The sequence below is a fragment of the Acanthopagrus latus genome, chromosome 17, assembly GCF_904848185.1.
Source record: "Acanthopagrus latus isolate v.2019 chromosome 17, fAcaLat1.1, whole genome shotgun sequence".
Taxonomy (NCBI): domain Eukaryota; kingdom Metazoa; phylum Chordata; class Actinopteri; order Spariformes; family Sparidae; genus Acanthopagrus; species Acanthopagrus latus.
In genome coordinates this window covers 3793801-3814251 of record NC_051055.1, presented here as the reverse complement: position 1 = coordinate 3814251, position 20451 = coordinate 3793801, and the positions used below count along the sequence as shown (strand labels likewise).

General features: G+C 39.8%; 1 protein-coding gene across 2 annotated transcripts; it reads right to left on the bottom strand.

Moving 5' to 3' along the window:
- Positions 1-1055: 1055 nt before the first annotated feature.
- LOC119006478 (cytochrome b5 reductase 4) lies at positions 1056-17059 on the bottom strand. 2 transcript variants are annotated; one of them, XM_037075218.1, is made up of 16 exons: positions 16815-17059; positions 15956-16080; positions 15409-15562; positions 14156-14256; positions 13597-13669; positions 12254-12341; positions 12113-12170; positions 11682-11775; positions 9856-9888; positions 9641-9763; positions 9332-9472; positions 8241-8387; positions 5601-5751; positions 5242-5328; positions 4507-4668; positions 1056-3759 (listed from the first exon to the last, which is right to left on the bottom strand). In XM_037075218.1, the coding sequence occupies exons 1-16, from the start codon at positions 16933-16935 to the stop codon at positions 3705-3707; spliced, it is 1713 nt and encodes a 570-aa protein (XP_036931113.1). In that variant the 5' UTR covers positions 16936-17059; the 3' UTR covers positions 1056-3704. The 2 variants fall into 2 exon arrangements, with proteins under 2 accessions (XP_036931113.1, XP_036931114.1); XM_037075219.1 differs by lacking the exon at positions 16815-17059 and adding an exon at positions 16619-16643.
- Positions 17060-20451: the final 3392 nt, after the last annotated feature.

Genomic DNA, 20451 nt, shown 5'->3' with positions numbered 1-20451 from the left:
GCATTTTGTACAATTTGCACAACACCACTGTTGTAAATATAAATCCCAAAACTGTAACAATTTGACAGAAGTTATGAAGGTGCTAATTGCAGACTAAACAATATTACGTAACTGTGTGCCAGTGGTACGTCTTAAATACTGAAGTGCACATGATTGTAACGCTGTGGTCCTACCCTGTCCTACAGTTACACAGTGCAGTGACAAGTGATACGGGGCAGAGTGGCTGAGACAAACACCATTCACTCTAAAACAAGACACTATCCCATCAAAATGACTTTCAAGCTGTTATTTTAAGTTAGAAAAAAACTTACTCTTACCTCCACTCCAATGTCCTAGTGGCACTTGTCACATTTCAGAAGAGATGGAGGTGCACCACTGCCAGATGCATATAGGGAAAACCTGGAGTCTCACCGATTCATTCAGCTGAAGTGAGAGGCAGCAACAAGGCTGTCTTCAAAGCCACCTGCTCCAGTGGTTCAAAAGGCGGGGCCAGAGAGGGCAGACAAAACTATGGGTGGGTGAGTGACATCTGTACACACCTGGGATCAGGTGAGATCAGACAGTCATTTCACATGGTGCCTTCCAACAACAGAACGTAGAAGTAGTGAACACAGCTTTTAAACAAGAGTGGAAAGACGCTGTTCTCCTCACTGGCAGTTCTAAATCAGCAGGTCAGTTAAGTCTTCCTTTGGAGATTGTGGTAGTTATTGAAAGCGGTGATGAGAAGTACCATTACAAGAGCAAGAACAGGGCATATTTAGAACCAACAGCCACTCAAATCCCAACAGGGAGCATATATGGCGCTGAATCTATTGCAAGTTTAACATTATGGACCCTTGTGTGTGTGAATCACCAGTGGTGCTAGCTCGCTAACAACGTTACTGTTCTAGACGTCTTCATGAATCCACACGTCTCCACTGCACAGAAAGCTCTCCATCACTTCAGCGTATGAATCATGTTCTCCAGGGTGTTAGCCTGAGCAACCCTGTGAGGTAAACAAGATTTGGCAGCAACGTTTAGTCCTGTCACACCAGAAAAGAGCAGTCAAAAAGCACTTAGAGGAGGAACAACTTTATTACACTTGACAGGCCAGAGGAGCGCTTCTTCAATCACTTCCTTACAAAACAAAGAACACAAAGTACTGAGGTTGAGCTTTAATGGGCTCTCTATGTTTATAAAAAATGATGCTGCCAGAATGTTGTGCCAATACACAGCATCATTTTCTTTGACCTTTCATTCAGTGTAAGTATTCAGTGACTCCCCCAGAGCTGATTTCTGGTCAGGAGAGACAAGCTTATGAAACAACATTTAAACCATAGAATACCATCTCTGAACTGCATCATGTCTTCCCAACAGTGGGGGATGTGTCTGTCACTTCAGACTGGCAGATCTTTAAAGACACACTATGCAGTTTTGGAGAAGAAATTCAAACTCAGGCATAAAACAAATCTGTGTTGATCAGTGAAATGAGCTGCTGTTGTGTTTGATGATCATGACAATCATGACAATTATTTCTGTGGTACAAGATGGAACACCAATGGTTTCAATAAACCTGGCTGTGACCTGAGAGCAGCTGGCTGGACATGGTGTTAGGTCTACTTTGTACGTGATTCAGCATCCCTGGCAGGATCTAGATTTCTCATCGTGGTGGTGTAGCGATCTTTTGAGGAGGTGGCTTCAGTCTTTATTAACAACTCAAAATTCAAAACTCAAATTAAATGCAGTGCTGCTGTTCAAGTGATTTCTGGTAAGTGCAGCAAAGACACATCATCATCAGGATCTCAAGGATTACAATTTATGGAGTAACTAAACCCTAGATATGTATGGCTTCAGATCAAAAGTAGCACTTCTTCCCACATCTAAAAGTATGGATAGTTTTCTGGTACTAATCTATAGTCTTGGCAATGATTTGCCTTCATCTTTTGAGAATCTGACTTCAGTAGCGAACACTGGTCTCTGCCTAAATAGTAACTTCATCTTTGGTCACCAGATGGAAGGGTGGATGGTTAGGGATGAAGTGGGACTCTCAGTTAAGGATAAAGATAAGGGATGGCCACAATAGATCAACTGGGGCTTGGCAGCATTCCAGGTCCAGGTCTAGGACAGATGCCAACTAGTCCAGGAGGAGGTGCAGGCAGGCACTAATGAGGCCTGGAAAGCACAGCAGGCAATGGAAGTCACTGACTATCTCGGTTGGGTGAGGCGAGGCAGCTTTACCGCCATTTGCTATGATATGGCTGAGGGCCATGGACTAGGAAGCAGAGAGGAGAGGAAGGGGAGTTTTTTGATCTGATATTGAGACAATCCCAAACCCAAACACTGATATCCCAAGGAGGAACTTGATGTACAACAATGAGCAGCCAGAGGGCCCTGAAGCAGTATCAGAGCACGTCACATCAGCCATCAGCAGCAGCAAACACCTCCACCCACCAAGGAGCTCATGGGAACTGGTAAGAAGCCTCAGTAACAGTCCAGGATTTCAAAAGGCCCCCCATCTAGTGATTGACCGGCAGCTGCCTGTGGACACAAGTTTGCTGAAACCGTGACCCTGGCATTGCCTTACAGTCAGAAGCCTTGAGACAGTCAGCATGTTAGAGATGACTGTGGCATGTTACGATCAGAGGAGCACAAGAGAAATTGTCAACCCTGGCCAGACCGAGGTGGTCTGAGGTGTTCTCAGACACTAGACACCCACTGATCGCAGGTTACGTCACCGTCGTCTCAGAATACTTACAACAATCTGTTGCAGGAAAGTGACTAGTCACTATCCACCTTGTTCCTAACCCCTATGATGCCATGTGGGAAATGTGTGTGCCAGGTCTCATCACTTAACCAGAACCAGTGTTTACAATAGTAACAGCATGCTAATCCTCTTTCTGTGAGTGACTGGTATGACATATCAGCAATTCATGAAGAGCTACGTTAGTGGCTTTATTGAGTTAATACTAACACAACTATCATCGATGAGCCCACACTAACCAACCAGCCTACACTAAAGCCCTGAACATGTTTCCAGTGAGTCAGTTATGCTACTTTGTTACTTACATTAGTTCCACCATGTGCTGGGTGGTTACCTTTGTTTCCTCAGTTAACTCCCCAGTAAAATTGTGCATAAGGCAACGGAAGCAGTTTATATCCTGTACGTATGTTTTTAGTCTTTAAAAGGTAAAAATCAGCTTGGCTACAAAGGTCAACTTCATGACTCAAAATCTGACTACACTCTGAGGTGATAATTAAATTACCCAGCCTGATGAATGGGAGACCAAACCTCAAAGACTCCAAAAAAACTCCTTCTTTTTCTCTGCAGGGATTTTAACTCTGCTGCAACTGCATACATGGAACTGGAAGATCAAGTGTTTTCAGAGGATCCTCAGCAATACACTATGAAGCTCATGTCAGTGCTCTCTAATATTGCATATACCCTTTCAGTTTATATAATCTCATTCATTTCTCTTTGTCTCAGTATATTTTACTTTTATTTGACACATCTTTACAATTTTTCAACTCAGTTTTCTTTCAACTTTGTTCCAGACACTGACCAAACTGTCCACAATCACTAGAATCCTACGGCAGCACAGCAACGCCTGGGACGTGACGTCTGCTGTAAGCATCCTCACGTCCTTGGTGCATAGAAATACAATAAATTAAAATAGCGTCCCCACCCCTCCCTCTGGCAGTGTGGAGTTGGGTTGAGACTAAGATCATCAGCCCTGGAAGGCATGGAGCTCTTCTTCACTGAAGCCCTGCTGCTTCAACAACCTGGAAGAACAAACAGAAAAGCAGGTCAAGGCAACAAACAGCCAAGTGAAAAGAAATGAATGAGTACAAGAGAAAGTTGAAACATATCAGGCAGTAGCTGTGTATCATCACTGCACTCTGAGGTCTACAGTGCTACAAAATAGTGATTCATGTCCTGTGAAAGGTAAATGTCAATTGCTGGATATTTAATAAATAAAAATGCCAATCATTTGGAAATCTCATATGGTAATACTGTGGCTCACACTTCAGATCTATGAATGATGTGTCACTATTTGAAGAGTTGGGAAATCCAAAGCGTCAGTATTTAAGTTAGGAATGAGACTCAAAAATCATCCTGTCTTGCAGATAGGACCTCTAAGGCCCAAGATGATGCTGTTTATGGGTCAAAAACTGGGGAAGGTGGTGGAGACTTTTCCTTCACATGCTCCATGGATTTAATATCAGAACTGGACTCCAAGATGGCACCCAGCCACTTATCAATCTGGATATACTGTTTGTTTGTTTACAGCTTGTCTGCTCTGCTTAAAGGCAGACTGACTGTTCGCTGGTGTATGTTACCCCATCTAATGTTGAACTGTTCCTAAACGTCAACAATCACTTATTTGAGTATACTGTTATCATAACTGAGAGACTGACTGCTGCCAAAGATATGAACATAAGACCTGAATATTAGTGAAATGGATGGCAGTTTTTGTGAACACTAGGACAGTGAGGTGAATGATGTATAAAACCTGTTGAATTACACACCCTATTGTGAGTTCTGTGAAGACTGTGGGGCCACACACACACACGTAACATTTAGACCCATCTGGCCTGCTGAGGAAATCCTTGAGAATGCACTCATCAACCCGACCCTTCCTGCCAGTCCAGCCGTCAGAGGGCACAGAGAGAACATACTCCACCTGAAACCTGACACACACACAGACTCAATATTTAACTGTCATTTATCATCACAGTAACAGCATACATACATTGGCAGCTGTAAACACTCATTTGAAAAATACATATGTGTGTTTGGTGCCCACTTGTATACTAAACATTTGAGGAGTAGTTAAACTTTATAATCATCAGAGAAGGTTACAGACGTTGTTTTTGGTACCTATCTATTCGCAGGGCCAACCCGCTCCATGAGGTGACTATATATATATATATATATATATTTCTATTGGGCTGGAGGATCAAGAAGCTGCATGCAATGGATCCTGGTACATGTAGGCAGGCTATGCAGGCAGGAAAACTTTAAAAACCCATTCTTCCTGACAGAGGATTTTATTGTCTCAATTTCTCAGTCACTGCAACCAGGAGTGGTCCTTAAGCATACAGTTGTAAATGGGCACTAAGTATATTTAACAGGTGCTCAGACAGATACATAAATGGACACACAAGACCACATGCTTGATTCCCCTGCTCATGAGATGAGCTGTCCCAGTTGTGACAGGGAAAACTAGTAAAGCTTTCTACACAAACACACAGCTTGACTACCTCGCATCATTAGCAGCCAGTTCATCCAGTTCACAGCGCCATAGAATGTCCTCCTCTTGTCGGTTAAAAAAGAGCAGCTTGGTTTTTCTGAAGACAAACACACACACACACACACACACACACACACACACACACACACACACACACACACACACACGTTGAGGACTGTCAGGCAAATACTTGGATTTATAATCAGTCACACAAACAGTAAAATGGAACAAATTGTGGCTGTTTTTTTTTTTTTTTTTTAAACTGTAGTGTGATTAGAAAAGGCTGATGAAGATGATGAAAAGAACAAGGTGTCATTTTTTTTTTTCCAACACAAGAATCTGTCTGAATCCGAGTCTGACAGTTCCCACCTGATGGTGTCAATGTCCTGTAGGGCCAGTCTGATGAGGCGAGCCATGGGTGTGAACCCAGTGCCTGCTGCTAAAAGGTAGAGGTGTGTGACATCACGAAGGGGGCGGAGACTGAAGGTACCCTCTGGACCACTAACAGATATAAGGTCACCTAAAGAGTGAAAACAGACACTGTAAGTGAGGACAGTGAGAGAATAGATCACACAGTGCTGTCAGAATAAATGTATGACCATTTGGCTTATATGTGCAGACCACCATGCTGAAACATGCCCATGTCTTGTCAACACTGTAAGTAATATAAAGTGCATGCATGTTTTGAACTATATCTGATCCATCAATTCACTTTCTTTAGATAAGTCAGATAATAAAAAAAAAAAAACATCTCCAAATTTTGTTGCGATCTTCGAGCCAGGCTGTGACATTAGTATGTTGTAAGGCAGATCAATAGTAGTCTACCTAAATTTGACAATCTCCGACTAATTCACTGCATAACATTTTGATCAATTAGTGAACTGTTGAAGAATCCTCAATGACGAAATAAACAAGCAGTACTGAACCAACAACCGTGACATGAAACCATCTGAAAAGTCATGTGACAAGCATTTTTTATTCCAGCCCACATAAGGACAGACATGGTTAAGGTGAAGCGCAGAGGCAAGTATCATTTAAGAGATAACTTGCACAGGAGAGTACTACCACATACAGTTAGGTCCATATATATTTGGACACTGACACAAGTTTTGTTTTTTTTTACCTATTAACAGTCCCCCTGGGTTTAAATGGCTTTTTTTTCTTTTTTTTTTCCTTAATTACAGCCCAAAATGAGACTAAATGGTCAAACTTAGTCGCTGTATTAAGTCAACAGTTACAATATCAGGTAAATAAATTAGAATAAATCATCTTATCTAAAAGTATTCAAAATACCTTAGGTGACACTAGTGCACTAATAGCGTATCCATTGATTTTCTTTGGATAATATGAGGAGGCTTCATCTAAAACACTGAGAGCAAGATTTGACAGCACAAAAGAAAAGCCTCACAAAACCTCAAGTCGATGCAAAATTTACTTTACTTTGTAATTAACTAGCAACAATCTTTATTTACCTACAGGGAATTTAATTGTCAACTTTCAGATACCACAATTCCAGTATGAATCACCATTAACAGGAATACATTTTTGCAATACAATTTTCATTTTCACTGTCTAAATCTATTAAAGTCACAATGATGTGACATTTGTTGAGGTCTGTACCACACAAACATGTTTTCTTGCATCTGGAAAATAAGATGTGTTGGTCAGGGAATGCAGGAGTACAGAGCTTCACATAACGAGGCTATGACTTGGTCAACACTCCCATGTTCTCACAGTCACCTGGAACACAGGTTCCAAGTTCAAAAGACCACAGCGCTGACAGTCTGTCTCTCTCTGGCAAATGTACTCATCCTTTTCTTTACCATTTTGATGCTTTCAGTGACAAGAGTGTGTGTTATATATCAAACAGGCACAGCAGCAGCATGGCATCACATTTTGTCTGCTATCTGTGGTGCACTGTGTGTGTCCACAAAAAAGACAGCCTCTCTCCTCCGAATAATGTGGAGGATGATAATGTTCTCATTATATGATAATGAGAACATTTTGCATGGAAAATTCTATGTATTTGAAAAGCACATCAAAGTGCAAATGTATTAAAAAGAAAGGTGGGGAAGCAAACCGTTAAATAAACAGACAGAAGAAAAGATTACAAAAATATGTAGGATGCTTTAGTCAACTCAAAATAACTATATGAATATAAAAGTATGATGTGAACCAAGAAAATAGCAGAGCCAGCATAGAATTGTTAGGGAGTTGCAGTCGTATCATTCTTAGAGCAGGTGAATAACTGTTTACACTAACTACATAAATAGTTTTGGCTTCATCTTATTGTTCTGAAATTTGCATCGATTAACTGCACAGTGAAATGGCTGCAGGTAAATGACACCATCCATTCACAGGTTCCCAACTGGGTAATACAACAGCCTGTTTACTGCTTTTTCACAGGACTGAGATCAGAAAACACTGGAAGGTGGAGTGAAAAGCTGGCTACTACTGTGAGGGGGGAGATGCAGTAATATTCAAATTTGGAGACAACAGCTCATACTGTATTCAGACTGTAATGTCTACTGGAGGACATTACATCGTTACACTTGGTTTTACCCATGAATGATGACAGAAATAGTTGCATAAAGTATGAAAAAATTGATGAACTGAAAGAGAGCATCAAACTGAAGCTCCTTTCTCAGCTTCACATAGCTGACAATTCAGGTCACGTGCTTGTGAATGTCGGACTGGTTGATTTGGAAAGTTACAGAAATGGTCAAATATACTCTATTCTACTGTAACTTCTGAAAGATGTGGGGGAGGGTAGGGTGGTTTTGAAGCTTTTAAACAAGCAGTTCTGATCGAGTACAATAGTAGCTTCATCCCACAATGCAGCTGGAGGGAAGTGGGAGTCTCAAATGACTGTATAATGCTGCCCTACTCAATGACACACGTGACTATGTGGGTAAAATCATACAGGCAAAGTGCTATCCTGTGTTTTCATGTTAGTCTATCTGACCATGTCCCTATTTTACATTATCCTCTTCGTTCTACAAAACTTACCGATCTGTAGGCTGTTGAGATGTTGGGTGAGCACTCCGTCAGGATAAACTTTGATCATGAGGTAGAGGTCTGAATCCTGAGAGGAGTGATGGGAGGCTACTGCCATGGACTCATCTACTGGAGTGTATGGCCTCACTACCTCTGTGTCTAGATATGGAGAAAAAATATTCTTTATTTATGATACATTGCAATCAATTCCACTATGTCCCTTCAAAACAGGTTAATGTATTACCATGTATTACTAATTCTTTGAGTGAGTCTCACTACAGCGATCCTCTTCAAATCTGCATAATACTCCTCTAGGTAATATACTCTTCACTGTCTTCATGACAGTAAACATTATATTTATATAGTTCAGTGCCACCTAAAGGACACCATACTATAACACATGCCATACCATAAACCCTAAGCCTAAACAAACAAACAACAAAAAGATCTACAGCAAAAAGAACTTTGTTAAAAATATTTCTGAACACATCTAGGATTTCATATTGTAAAAGATTTCCATAAAATATATACAATTTAAATTTTAGATACACATGAGCCATAGTATCTCTACATGAGGACTGCACCATACAGCTGAGATAGTTAATGACCTTGCAAATGAATAATACTGAAATTATAAACTAATATCATGAATGTTTATGTGAACAGTAAGTTCAAGCCAGGATTTTTGCCATGTTCAAATGCTGGACTGTTTTTTTCTGTGAGGCTTGCAGTGCCCAGGAGAGATGAGGAATGTATGCTTAATATGGCAAAATCATCAGATATTCTGAGCTAGCATGAAAAACTAGCCTTAATGCCAAGTGTCACAGATGGAAAAGCAGATTTGCACCAGAGGCTTAAAAGCAACCATGGAATCAGGAGCACCTCACCACTGAAAGTAGCAGTATTAATGTTTTCCTTCCTTTAAGAATTTTGAAGTCTATTTCAATTGCTTAAAGCTATGGTGTGTAAGATTTAGTGGACATGGACACTGGATCTTTCAGTGAAAATTGTGAAAATGTGTAAATTATCAATGTGTTTTTGCTTAAGCACAGAGATCAACATTCATTGCATCCAATATTGTATAGAAGTGTTTGGTTGCTTACCTTTAATCAGGGCTTTGAGGTAGACATGTTTTCCAACAGGCACATGCCTGACAGTTCCACGTGGAAGTTGCAGTCTGAACACATGGGTGTTATGGTTCACCTCAGTCTTAGAAACCAACACACAATCCCGATAGAAGAGAGCTGTAAAAGACAGAGCATTGGTAGACTCATTTAACTTTGTTGGGGGTTCCTAATAAGCAAGCAAATACAGAGTGCTATCTGGCATATGCTTTAAAAAGGGATGCAGAATGTGATGGATGGAGTGTAAACAATGCTCAGTCGAATAGTTTCTTTAACCTTGGAACTCACCTCGGTCTTTTTTGCGTAGGAAAGTATTGTGAAATTCCAGTGGCTGACCCAGACTTGTCCATTTTTGTTTAGCCTGTTTGCGTACGCTGACCTGGATCTTTCCCACTGAGGCAGCAGTGTGGACTGGTGAAGACATGACAGTTTAAAAATAAGAAAAAGACAATAACAATAATAGAATGTTTTTTTGTTATTTTGAAATCACTATATTGTCTTACCAGCAACATTTTCCTCAACTTCATCTGCTAGACCTGAAAGTGCAAGAAAATGATACTGATTTTGAGATCATGTAGTGCATGTCTAATCACAAGCCAAATCACAGATGTCCAGCCTGTGGTCCACACTTCCTGCTTGTGCAGTGCCTTGTGGCTGCATTGCTGCAGCTGCTGCTAGTGCCTGCCCTATCTGTTTACATGGAACACAAAATTATGACATGATTTTCCTTTCCCCTGCTTAAAAAGCAAGAAAGTGGGAGGGAGGGAGGGAGGGAGTGAGGGGGAAAAGTGAAATGCTGGTATAATATATATTTTCAGGTCTATTTGTGGCAAAAACCGCATGTGTGCCATGACAAAAACAATGTTTCTATTAAACATTTCCTGCATGGTTACCAGCACTGATAAGGGTTCTGGCTGTGTACGGGTTTCATGGTATACTGTGGTATGAAAAGTGTAATTATCATACCACTAGTTTATCTATGGCCCTTTTCAGACTAGGTATCCCCATCCACCCCGAGTGATCCGATCACAAGTAAAAAGCTTGATGTCTGCCAGTTATATGAGTCTCAAGTGACCTCTTGTGATTGGATCTTACTTCTACCCTCTACATGCAAATTGACACATACATCACAGGCATAAATGGACACAATGTTTCTTACACAAGGAAATAAATACTCTTGTGTATAATGTTTGCTGAAATAAATAGATACACAGATCGATCAGACAGATCCAGAGGGAAATCCTGACATCCTGTAGCTTATAAGACACATGCAATACACAAATGCAAACATATAACACACACACACACACACACACACACACACACACACACACACACACACACACAGCAATGAAGTGATAGTCTAGTCACCAGAACTACCAACTTTCACTGGTTTAAAATATTGTTTAAAGATCCACTTTTTATGATAGTTGATTTTTAGGTCTCATTCCAAACTCATCAGATGGGGATGCTTGGGGATTTACAAGAAGGCTCGAATTATTTAGAATTTGCCTTAGCCACTTGGCAAAGTTTCTCATCACATGACAACTCAAAGACACAACTTAAAATCATCTAATTTCAACAGACATTGTTTTCACAAATATCTGCTGCTAACATTGGCAGGTAAAGAAAGATTAAACACTTGATCTGCATTACCACATGGAAATCAAATGTTGTGTAATCAATTCTTCCCCTTGTTGTGGCTTCTTGTTTTGCATGTGGCCCAGGACACGTTTGTGTACACACTGCTAAAAGAATGTGGTCACCTATATGGCCCGAACCACTTCTGAATGTGGTCTGAGTGATCGGATTCATGTGCTTCCTTATTGTATCTTGAGTGCATCCAAACCTGTACTTCAAGCTGTCCAGCTGTGATCGGATCACACACGGCCTGTAAGTTGATACCAGTTTGAACAGTGCCAATTGTTTTGAATTCAACTACAGCAAGTTGATTAAAAAAAAAAAATGTGTGTACACTGTTAACCCGCTCAGACTGCCGCTTTAACAGCAGGCAATCATTTAAGACCAATGCGTACTGATAAAACAGAAACAGACTTTCTTACCTTACACATACACAGACTTGCGTTGCCTTGATTCTGCTATGTCACATCAAGTCTGTCCTAAGTTATTTCTCTGTTACAATTACATTTGTCTTTGATATTATTTTAGGAAACATGTTGTATAAAACACACTTCTTTGGGTGACCAAAAAGCAGAGGTTACACCGGGCTTTACAGGAGACAAAACAAGAAAGAAAACTAAATGTGCTGCTCCTTAGTGTCTCACATTAATGGTTTTGCAGAAGTGAGAAGAGCCATCTATCTACTTACGTAAATGTATCATGTAGGACATTTTCCCCAGCAGCACTTCTAGTCGGAGAACGCCTGCCTCGAGGTCAACACTGGTACAGCCTGTACTGGGGATCTGACATAAAACATTATATGCATCAATGTCATCTTCAGCCATTGATCCAGAAATATTTTTGGACAATTGGCAACATCACCCTTCAAACTTGCATCAAAATAGACTAGTTAAATGGCTGTTACAGGTTTTAAAGCTTTCAACAGAAATGCTGACTATAATCATATTTGATAAATAGACAGAGAGAGGCAGCTCAATTACTGTCCCATCAACCATCCCTAGGCTATGATGTAAACAATTCTTTAAACACACACTTCATGTGCATTTCACTGCATACAAACAGAGGTAAGAGTTACTTCTTTAATGCCTGATGGATGTGTGTATGATTGATGAGTATTACCTTCCTTTTTGCGTAAATGACCAGATGAACACTCACATCTGTCTGGAACCAGTCGTACCTACACAAACAATAGATAGCAGATAATAATGCAAAGGATAGGATAGAGTACCAATATGTCTGTATCATTTCTGTCTTTCATACCGAGGTCGACAGTCTTTTTCTGTGGGGGGAGCCAGTGAGATAGGTGGTGCAAGGCTAGTCGGTGGTGGTGGTGGTGGAGGGATGAAGGCTAAAAAGGAAAACAGACCAAAAAAAAAAACATTACTAAAACATAAATTCAGATTTGGGTTAAAATCACAAAGGCTGTACATTATTACCAACCACTTCAGAGAAATATCATTATTCTTTAGACAGATTCCCAGGCAGTCATTGGTTTTCACCCTTTTTAACACTTGAGAATTGAACCTTGCTTGATGTGAGCAATCATCCACACAGTTGTTTTAATTTGATGTCAAAGTTGTTCTTGTTGAAGTTTCAAGATAATCATTCTCAAAGGAGAACAGAAGTGCCCTGATGAAGGCACATAATTATAAATCATAGCAGTAACCAGCATCTCATGGCCAACAACAATAAGATGAATGATCACTTCAAATTTCTAACTTGTACTTAATTTACTATTGAGGAGTTCTCGTTAGATTTGTTGATTCGTTTGCTTCTAAGTGCAACAACCACATGCTGCACTCCTTCTTCTTCTGTGCCTATTAGTGGATTACAAACAAACTTCCCATTGAATACATTGGATATGTTGTATTTGTTAAGCCAATAAAAGCAGCTTTACATTAGTTGCAGCATTTATCAGCTATAATTATATTATAATGCCATTATGGCCGATATAAATATACATTTGTCATTTGCTCAGCCTTGGAACTCATCCTCAGAATGAAGCGCTTGTGTGGCGAGACAAAAAAGAAGGAGTTTGATTGACAATAGCAAGTGAGCTAACTTAACACTACATTAACAGAGGGTTGACTTCATGGCAAAAACGAGCTAACAATGCATCAGGTCATAAAAGAACAACAGTTACAGCTACAGTCAGTGTTGGGCAGATCTGCTCCCAAAAACAGGTTTTTCTCTCTCTATTGTGGCCAAAACACATGCAAAAACAAAATGCTTTTGTTACACTTGATCACAATTAAGTTTTCTGAATCACAATCTCATGTTCATTGTGCCAATAGTAACGTCTAACATTGAACTATCAGAAAGCAATAGCTCCATCCTCGTCATCAAAGGGCTTGCTAGTGCCTAAACTTCATTATCACCTGTTAATAATTCCAGATGTTTACTGGTAATGTGTGAATGCCCTCTAATGGACAGAATGTATACGACAACATGCTGATGGCATTATGTATACAGTGTATGGGTACATAGCAAATATTGATAATAGGCTAAATTTGACTATTAAAAATTCAGATGTAAATTCAATAATAAGGAATTCAATCTGAATGGGATAACAGAGGAAATTGACAGTGCAGATGTGTGTGTACCTTTAATGGCTGTGGCCATCCTGCCCACGAGGCACTCTTTTAACATGGACTCATAGTTCACCCAGCGATGCACCTGTGCGTACACACGCACACACACACACACACACACACAGTGTTACTGTTAGCAACACATATTGTAAAAACCCAAATCAAACATGCCCGCATTAGAAAACTTACAGAAAAAACATCAACTCTATCAGCACTCACAAAGGAGCCAAAATTAAATGTATCCCAGTTTCACAGGTCCTGGGCTTGTTTTTATTCCTGCTGAGCTTATTTAGGATGTTACCATATATTCACTACTTAGGTAGGCACCCTTTTGTTTGTCCCAAGTACAGTGGCTTGCAAAAGTATTCAACCCCCTTGAACTTTTCCACATTTTGTCACGGTGCAACCACAAATGTATTTTATTAGGGTTTTATGCGATAGACCACCACAAAGTGGTGCATAATTGTGAAGTGGAAGGACGACACATGGCTGTACCTATTCTATTTTTCCCTTAAGCTTTAAAAGGTACATACAAAAGACAGTGCTTTATCTCATCCCTCATATTCCCTACCTGGTCAAACAGTTCAGTGCCATCTATTCCAGCTGCCTTCATTAGCTCCTCCTCTCCACCAGGGTGATAGTCCATGTAGGGGGTCACATTGTAAACCATACCTGAAAACAGAGTGAGAAAGAGAGCTTCATGTATGTCACGCTCTTGTGCATTCTGCAAACTGGAAGCGTTACTATTAGCAGGGTTTGTGAAGGTATGAGATTTTCACAGAAAAATTATCATTTCAGAAAATATCACAGTATTACACAATTATTACCTCTGGTTATGTGTTCACCTGTGTCCATTTACTTGGTTGTTTGAACAGATTTCCAATAAACTTGGACAGTTAGATTTGATGCAGATCAGGATGAAGGGACAGATCCAGGATTTTTTTTTCTCACTTTCTTTAACATTGGGAGATTGGAGGGTCTCTGTCTCTGTCTCTCTCTCTCTAAACCCCCTTTTTTTCTCAGGGAATAATGTTGGAATCTTGATTGAATGTTTTCATGGGTTCAGTGTTACTGCTTTTGACAGCACTGCATGAAACAACATATTGCACTAAACAGTGTTAAGGTGGCTGGTATAACTGAGTACAAACGTGGACTGTTGGGCCAGAGAGTTCTGTTCATATCATTATCATCAATTACTCTGACCCTTCAAGGACTGAAACCTGAAGGCTTTATGTCTAGACAAACATGGAATTTGATGTACTTAATACATTTTTAATAACACAAATATGAGTCAATTCAGTGCTGTTCATTTAAAAATGGTATACATTAACAGTCAACTGATATGGCCTTTTCAGGGCTGAGTCCGATACTGAATATTATAAACTGAAAAAGTAATTGACTGAAAACCGGTATTCTGAACAGATATTCATTTCACTTTATACTTCTTCTGCAATACATTTATTTGATAAATGTCGTTACTAGTTACTTTGTAGCTTCTATTAACTCCATGTTTATAGACTATTGTCTGTGATGTGTTATGAATCAGACAGTGTAGAGGACGCTGCTTGAAATGAGGTCCCAGAACACTGTTTGAAGCTATATTGGTGGCAGGGTCCGCCACATAAAAACAAGGTAAAACAGTATGAAATTGTGGTGTCCTTTAAGGTCAGTTTGTTTATTCATGTCTTATACAGACATGAAAATAAAGAGTTTATTTTGTTTGCTGAAAAAAATCAGTCAGTGAAGATCTTTCTCTCCTGATCAAAATGTATTTGACAGCGCACCTTTAACATCCTGTCCTGTGTGACTACCACTCAGGCTCACCTCGTATACAGGTCCAGCAGTCATCCCTTGTGTTGTGTTTCTGCAGCTCTTCCTGGGTAACTTCAATCAGGCGCCCTCTGAGGCCGGTCAGATCTTTTCCACTCTTGGAAAACCTAATCCAGTCCATAAGACTGTGGCCGGGCTTCAAGGCCACCTGATTATAGGGAGACAGCAGAGTCACGTAACAGAAGATGGAACGTTTTGTATCTTGCCTGTGTAAAGGAATGTTATTACCTAACTCAAGACACAGTGGCGTCACTTAAAGTCCATGTACCGCCAAATAACTGCTAACATACCAGTTACTAATGTCGCTTTTACTTCACATCGACACTTACTGTCGTGTTTGTCAGACTTTATGTTGGAAAAAAATGAAGAGGGTCTTTGAAAGATTCAACAAGCCAGACATGAGCCTCACGAGCACTATTATTATGGGGTGTATGTTCTCTGTCACCACGAAACAGCAATAATTAACCAAGTTCTGGTAAAGAGTTCAGTGTACTCTCTAAAGAGGAAGACTGCTTTTCATCGGCTGTGGTTGGAGTCATACCTTGTTCCTCCCGGACTGTGAGGACGGACCGATCCGCTGTTGGGAGTTCGGCGCAGGGAACGCCTGGGTCGGAATGTTCAACATGTTGTGAACGCCTCGGAGGCAGCCCCAGTTTCGCAGAAAACCTATGTAACCAAATGACGGCTTATTACAATGACATATGTGCGACGGTTCTGTAGACGCAATGGCTGCTAGTAGTCACGGACACAAGTTCCCTCCCTTGTTGAGACACCTCTCTGTTGAAACTGTGTTTAGCAATGCTGCTTAGCTAAAAAGGCTAAGCTAACCTATATAAAACATGGCATAAGCGGTATGTGCAGACTGCCTTACAAATAATTGCACGTTAAATACGGTCCCATTGAATATGTGCCATGTTTAGCAAATAACTGGCCAGTTAATTGACAGTTTCTTCCTATCTATTGATTATTGGGAGCTAGCTCCTGCCTCTGCGGTTCCACCACCATGTGAAGACTACAACAATTGTCGCACACTGTGACAACATCGTCAACAAACGGTGTCATCAAGTTGCGACGGCCCTCTGTTGCCCTCTACTGTTCCTATTATACATGGCAAATACTGCCATTATTTACAAAGGCGCCAAGAAACCGGTGAAGTAACATGAAGAATATGAATTTAAACATAAGCGTTTGTTATCACACATACCACAGTATCAGGAGAAGCACAGGTGAATTCCTTATTATTGTGATTAATGGCTACATCACGTCCAGGTGTGACAGTTCTCAGGCTTTGGCAGACAGGTGTGCATGCTGGTTCACATAGATAAGACACGCGTAGCCTAAATAGTCCAGCGATCATAACAGTATGAATCAAACTGACGTGGCGAGTTCCAATCACCCACCTGAAAATAACCTCGTGAAGAAAGTGCTCAGAGCTGAACCGTGTCGTCCTCCACTTGATTCGCTGTCGCTGTCATCATCACTGTCATCCTCCTCTGAATCTCTTTGGTTCTCATACGACATCGTGAACTCATGGCGCAACCTCACACAGCTTCAATGTGGTGTTTCTTTAACGGTGTAAAACAGTGGACGTCTGATTTCCATCAGGGCAGCTGAAGGGTTCTCTTTTGAAAGGCTAATCTGCTAAGAGGATTCAACAGCAGCAGTCCTCTGACTTCAAAATAAAAGTCGACGTGCATCTAGCAACGTGTGACGTGAAAAGTGAAAAAGTTTAGTTTGTAGCTACAGATGTGAATCAGACCTGTTTCTGGGCAGATATTTTGTCTGCAGGAAAGAATGAGATGATCGGCGAAAATATGTCCCAAGAAAAGTAGTTTATATTATTATATCACAGCCCAGTAGCCTGCTAACATAAGCAGTTGTCCCAAAACAAGAGAATAACATTTCAATTTGTGAAAAAAATCTGTGAAAAAAATTATGTAAAATGTGTAATGCAGATTCCAGATGAAAGAATGCATAACATATTTACAACTAAAATCAGAAGAGTTTTTAACACTATTTATTCTTATTTTGCAGTAAGATGTGAACCCTTTCCATCATCAGGAATAACTGACCAAGTATGTGCTTGATTTTATTGCTTTTTCATTAATATCTCTGAGGCACTGACAAAAACACATCTTACTGCAAAATAAGAATAAATAGTATATATATATATATATATTCCACAAACAGGCCTATGTACCCCAACATGAATGTTACCCCAAGTGACTAAGACTATAAATGAATGTAGGACTGTACGACTATTTCACAACCTTTTTTTTTTTTTTTTTATATTTTACCAAATTACATAATCAACTTCACAGTCTCTAATTGAATGGTAATTCCATTAAATTCTGACTTTTCATTGTTTATAGATAGTTATGACAACAGCTGTCTGTAGAGGGATGATGTAAAAGGAGAGGAGAAAAACAAACTGATAAAGCATTGGCAAATACAGCAAACTAGAAATAAACCTGGAGACTGTCTTGCAATGTGATCACATCAGCATCAAAGCAGTCAACATGTTCTAGCCCATGACTTCTCAAAGTCAATGTAACATTATTATATGAGTACTCAGTACTCCATGTAGATGAAAAACAATGACTGGTCAGCTTATGAAAGTCAGTGGTAGTGGTTGATAGTCTGACAGGACTGAATGAATAAGCCAACATGTTTCAAGTCAAGTAGTCCATATCAGGGCATTGATTGGTGCAGAAATGGATTCAGGGCATCAGAGCATTCATTGATTTACCAAAGACTGTTACCGTTTACAAAAGGATAAAATGTATCTAAAAAAAAAAAAGTTATACAGTACTACAATGTTGTTTAGCATTAACAATCAATGTATTGCAACACTGATTCTTTTAATTTTAATTAATTTGTGTTCCTCAATTGTAGCTGATTTAGTTCTTCTTCATTTAAAATTTAAAAAATTGATTTTATATCCAAAATTCTTATTATCATTAATTTAATGCTTATTCTAAAAGTTGCATGATGTAAGAGTTTCTAAATGAGTACATCTGAAGTCATGTAAAAAATAAACAAAAGTACTTTATAAGCTCTAAATGTATGTCAGCCTAAATAAATAGGAATCATTAGCTCTTTACAGTGTCTGATGGTGTTGACAAGTAATTACAGAAAAAAAGTCTGAGTCTCTGCTCTGTCAACATATAACATTAGACCGCTTAAATCTTCTACTTATTTCTTTTCTTTTCTCCTATGACACAGTTGGACTTGTTGTTTACAGTTAAATAAAATACAGAGATAACACTTTTTTAATTGCACATATTTTTCATTTTCTAAAACGTTGTGTTTACATAACCCACAATGCAACTCAGCTGATGAGTGACATCACTAGAATCAATTTACCAGATTGCACGCAGGTTCATCTGGAACCAGAAAAGGCTCTACACAAGACCTTGACACAGTTAAAGTGCTCCAGTAAGCCATTTAAGTTGATCCAGCATGACCAATAGCAGAGCCTTGGAAGTGGCTCACCTAAATGGATTACAGTCATTATTAATGGAATTAATTGCATCTGTGCTTTTTCTGCTGTGAAAGAGGTCTGTGCTATTATAGTCTCACAGCAATGTAAGTCTATATAATTGAGTAGATGGTCAATATGCCATCTCAACAGTCTTGCATTAGTTCATGAAATTCTATGCCAGTGTAAGTTGTTATTTCTCCTACCATTGTTACTTCTTCAACCCTTACTAACAAGACCACAATATTTTTTGTTAGAGGTTTGTTAGTCTGATGGAAGCAGAAGCTCCAGGGTTCTGGGTGTCTCAAACTCCACCGCCTGAGGAATTCTTTCTGAAGCCCTGGAGGCATTGGATTTGATTTTACCATGTTAAAAAAAAAAAGCATTCCTGAGGCAGCTGCTTAGATTTAAGACCAGAAGGGTAGCAATACCTGTCATGGCAACAAACATCAACCAGAGAACCCAGTGGTGGACAAACCACAATGCTGAAGGGACAGGCCTAAAATTAGCCGCCTCTGTGACATGGCCAAAGACTTTCAGTTGTCCTCAAAAAGGTTCTGGTAAACCACAAGAGAATTCCGTTCATTAACTGTATTCATCCTTGGAGGAATAACCTTTTATAGACAGCTAAGCAAATGATGATGTTTTCAACTCAGCATACTTAGATGTGTGGTTTAACATTATTTTACAAAACATGTTTTACAGGAATTCATCAGTGTATCAGGAACTGACTCACTGCTCACTTTGTCAAGTCACTCCTGTGGGAGCTCCTGACTTTTTGTTACATTAGTTATTAAGACTCCAGATTGATTTCATTGTCATTTCATTGTCATTATGCACCACAAGATTGTATAATGACTAATGAATAAATATAAAACAAGCAAGAAGAATAATCTATTCATGGTGGAGTGTTGATGATGAATTGAGTCTCACAGCCTTAACATTCCTTAATAATTCAGCATTTTACAGTTTTCATTTCTCATCGTGTCAGCTTTTGAATAGTTGGCTTTCTGCAGATTTCTACTGTGCTGTAACTGCTGTTACAGTCACCCAGAGCCCCATGAGAACCAATAAGGACTACATGTAACAACAGCATGCAGCACCACATGTTCTTGTATGCAGCTCCCAGCAGATGGCAGCAGAGACCAGCAATACTGATCTCATGGCCTCTGACGTTTTTCTGGGTTTTGTTGGTTTTGATCCATGTTTTTTTTTGTCTTGCATAACCTGGCAATACCTGCCCAGATGAGCCAGATCCAACTCTTGTGCTGTTACTGACACTGCACACACAGAGAGCTAGATATTCATGTGACTGTTTCATATGGGAGCTAAATGCCCTGCTGCTGATTTGACTAGTGTATCTAAAAGTGTCATTTTTGTTAGTTCCTGTACTCTACGTCTGTCCTCCCCTTACTCTGCGTACCTTCTTTTGTATTTTACCTCCTCTATTTCTTCTCTCCTTCTCTTTTGTCACAATCCCAGCTTTACCTCTTCCCCTGTAGATCAGGCACAGGGACAGATAATTATTATTTCAAAACCATTTGCCAGATCATTAC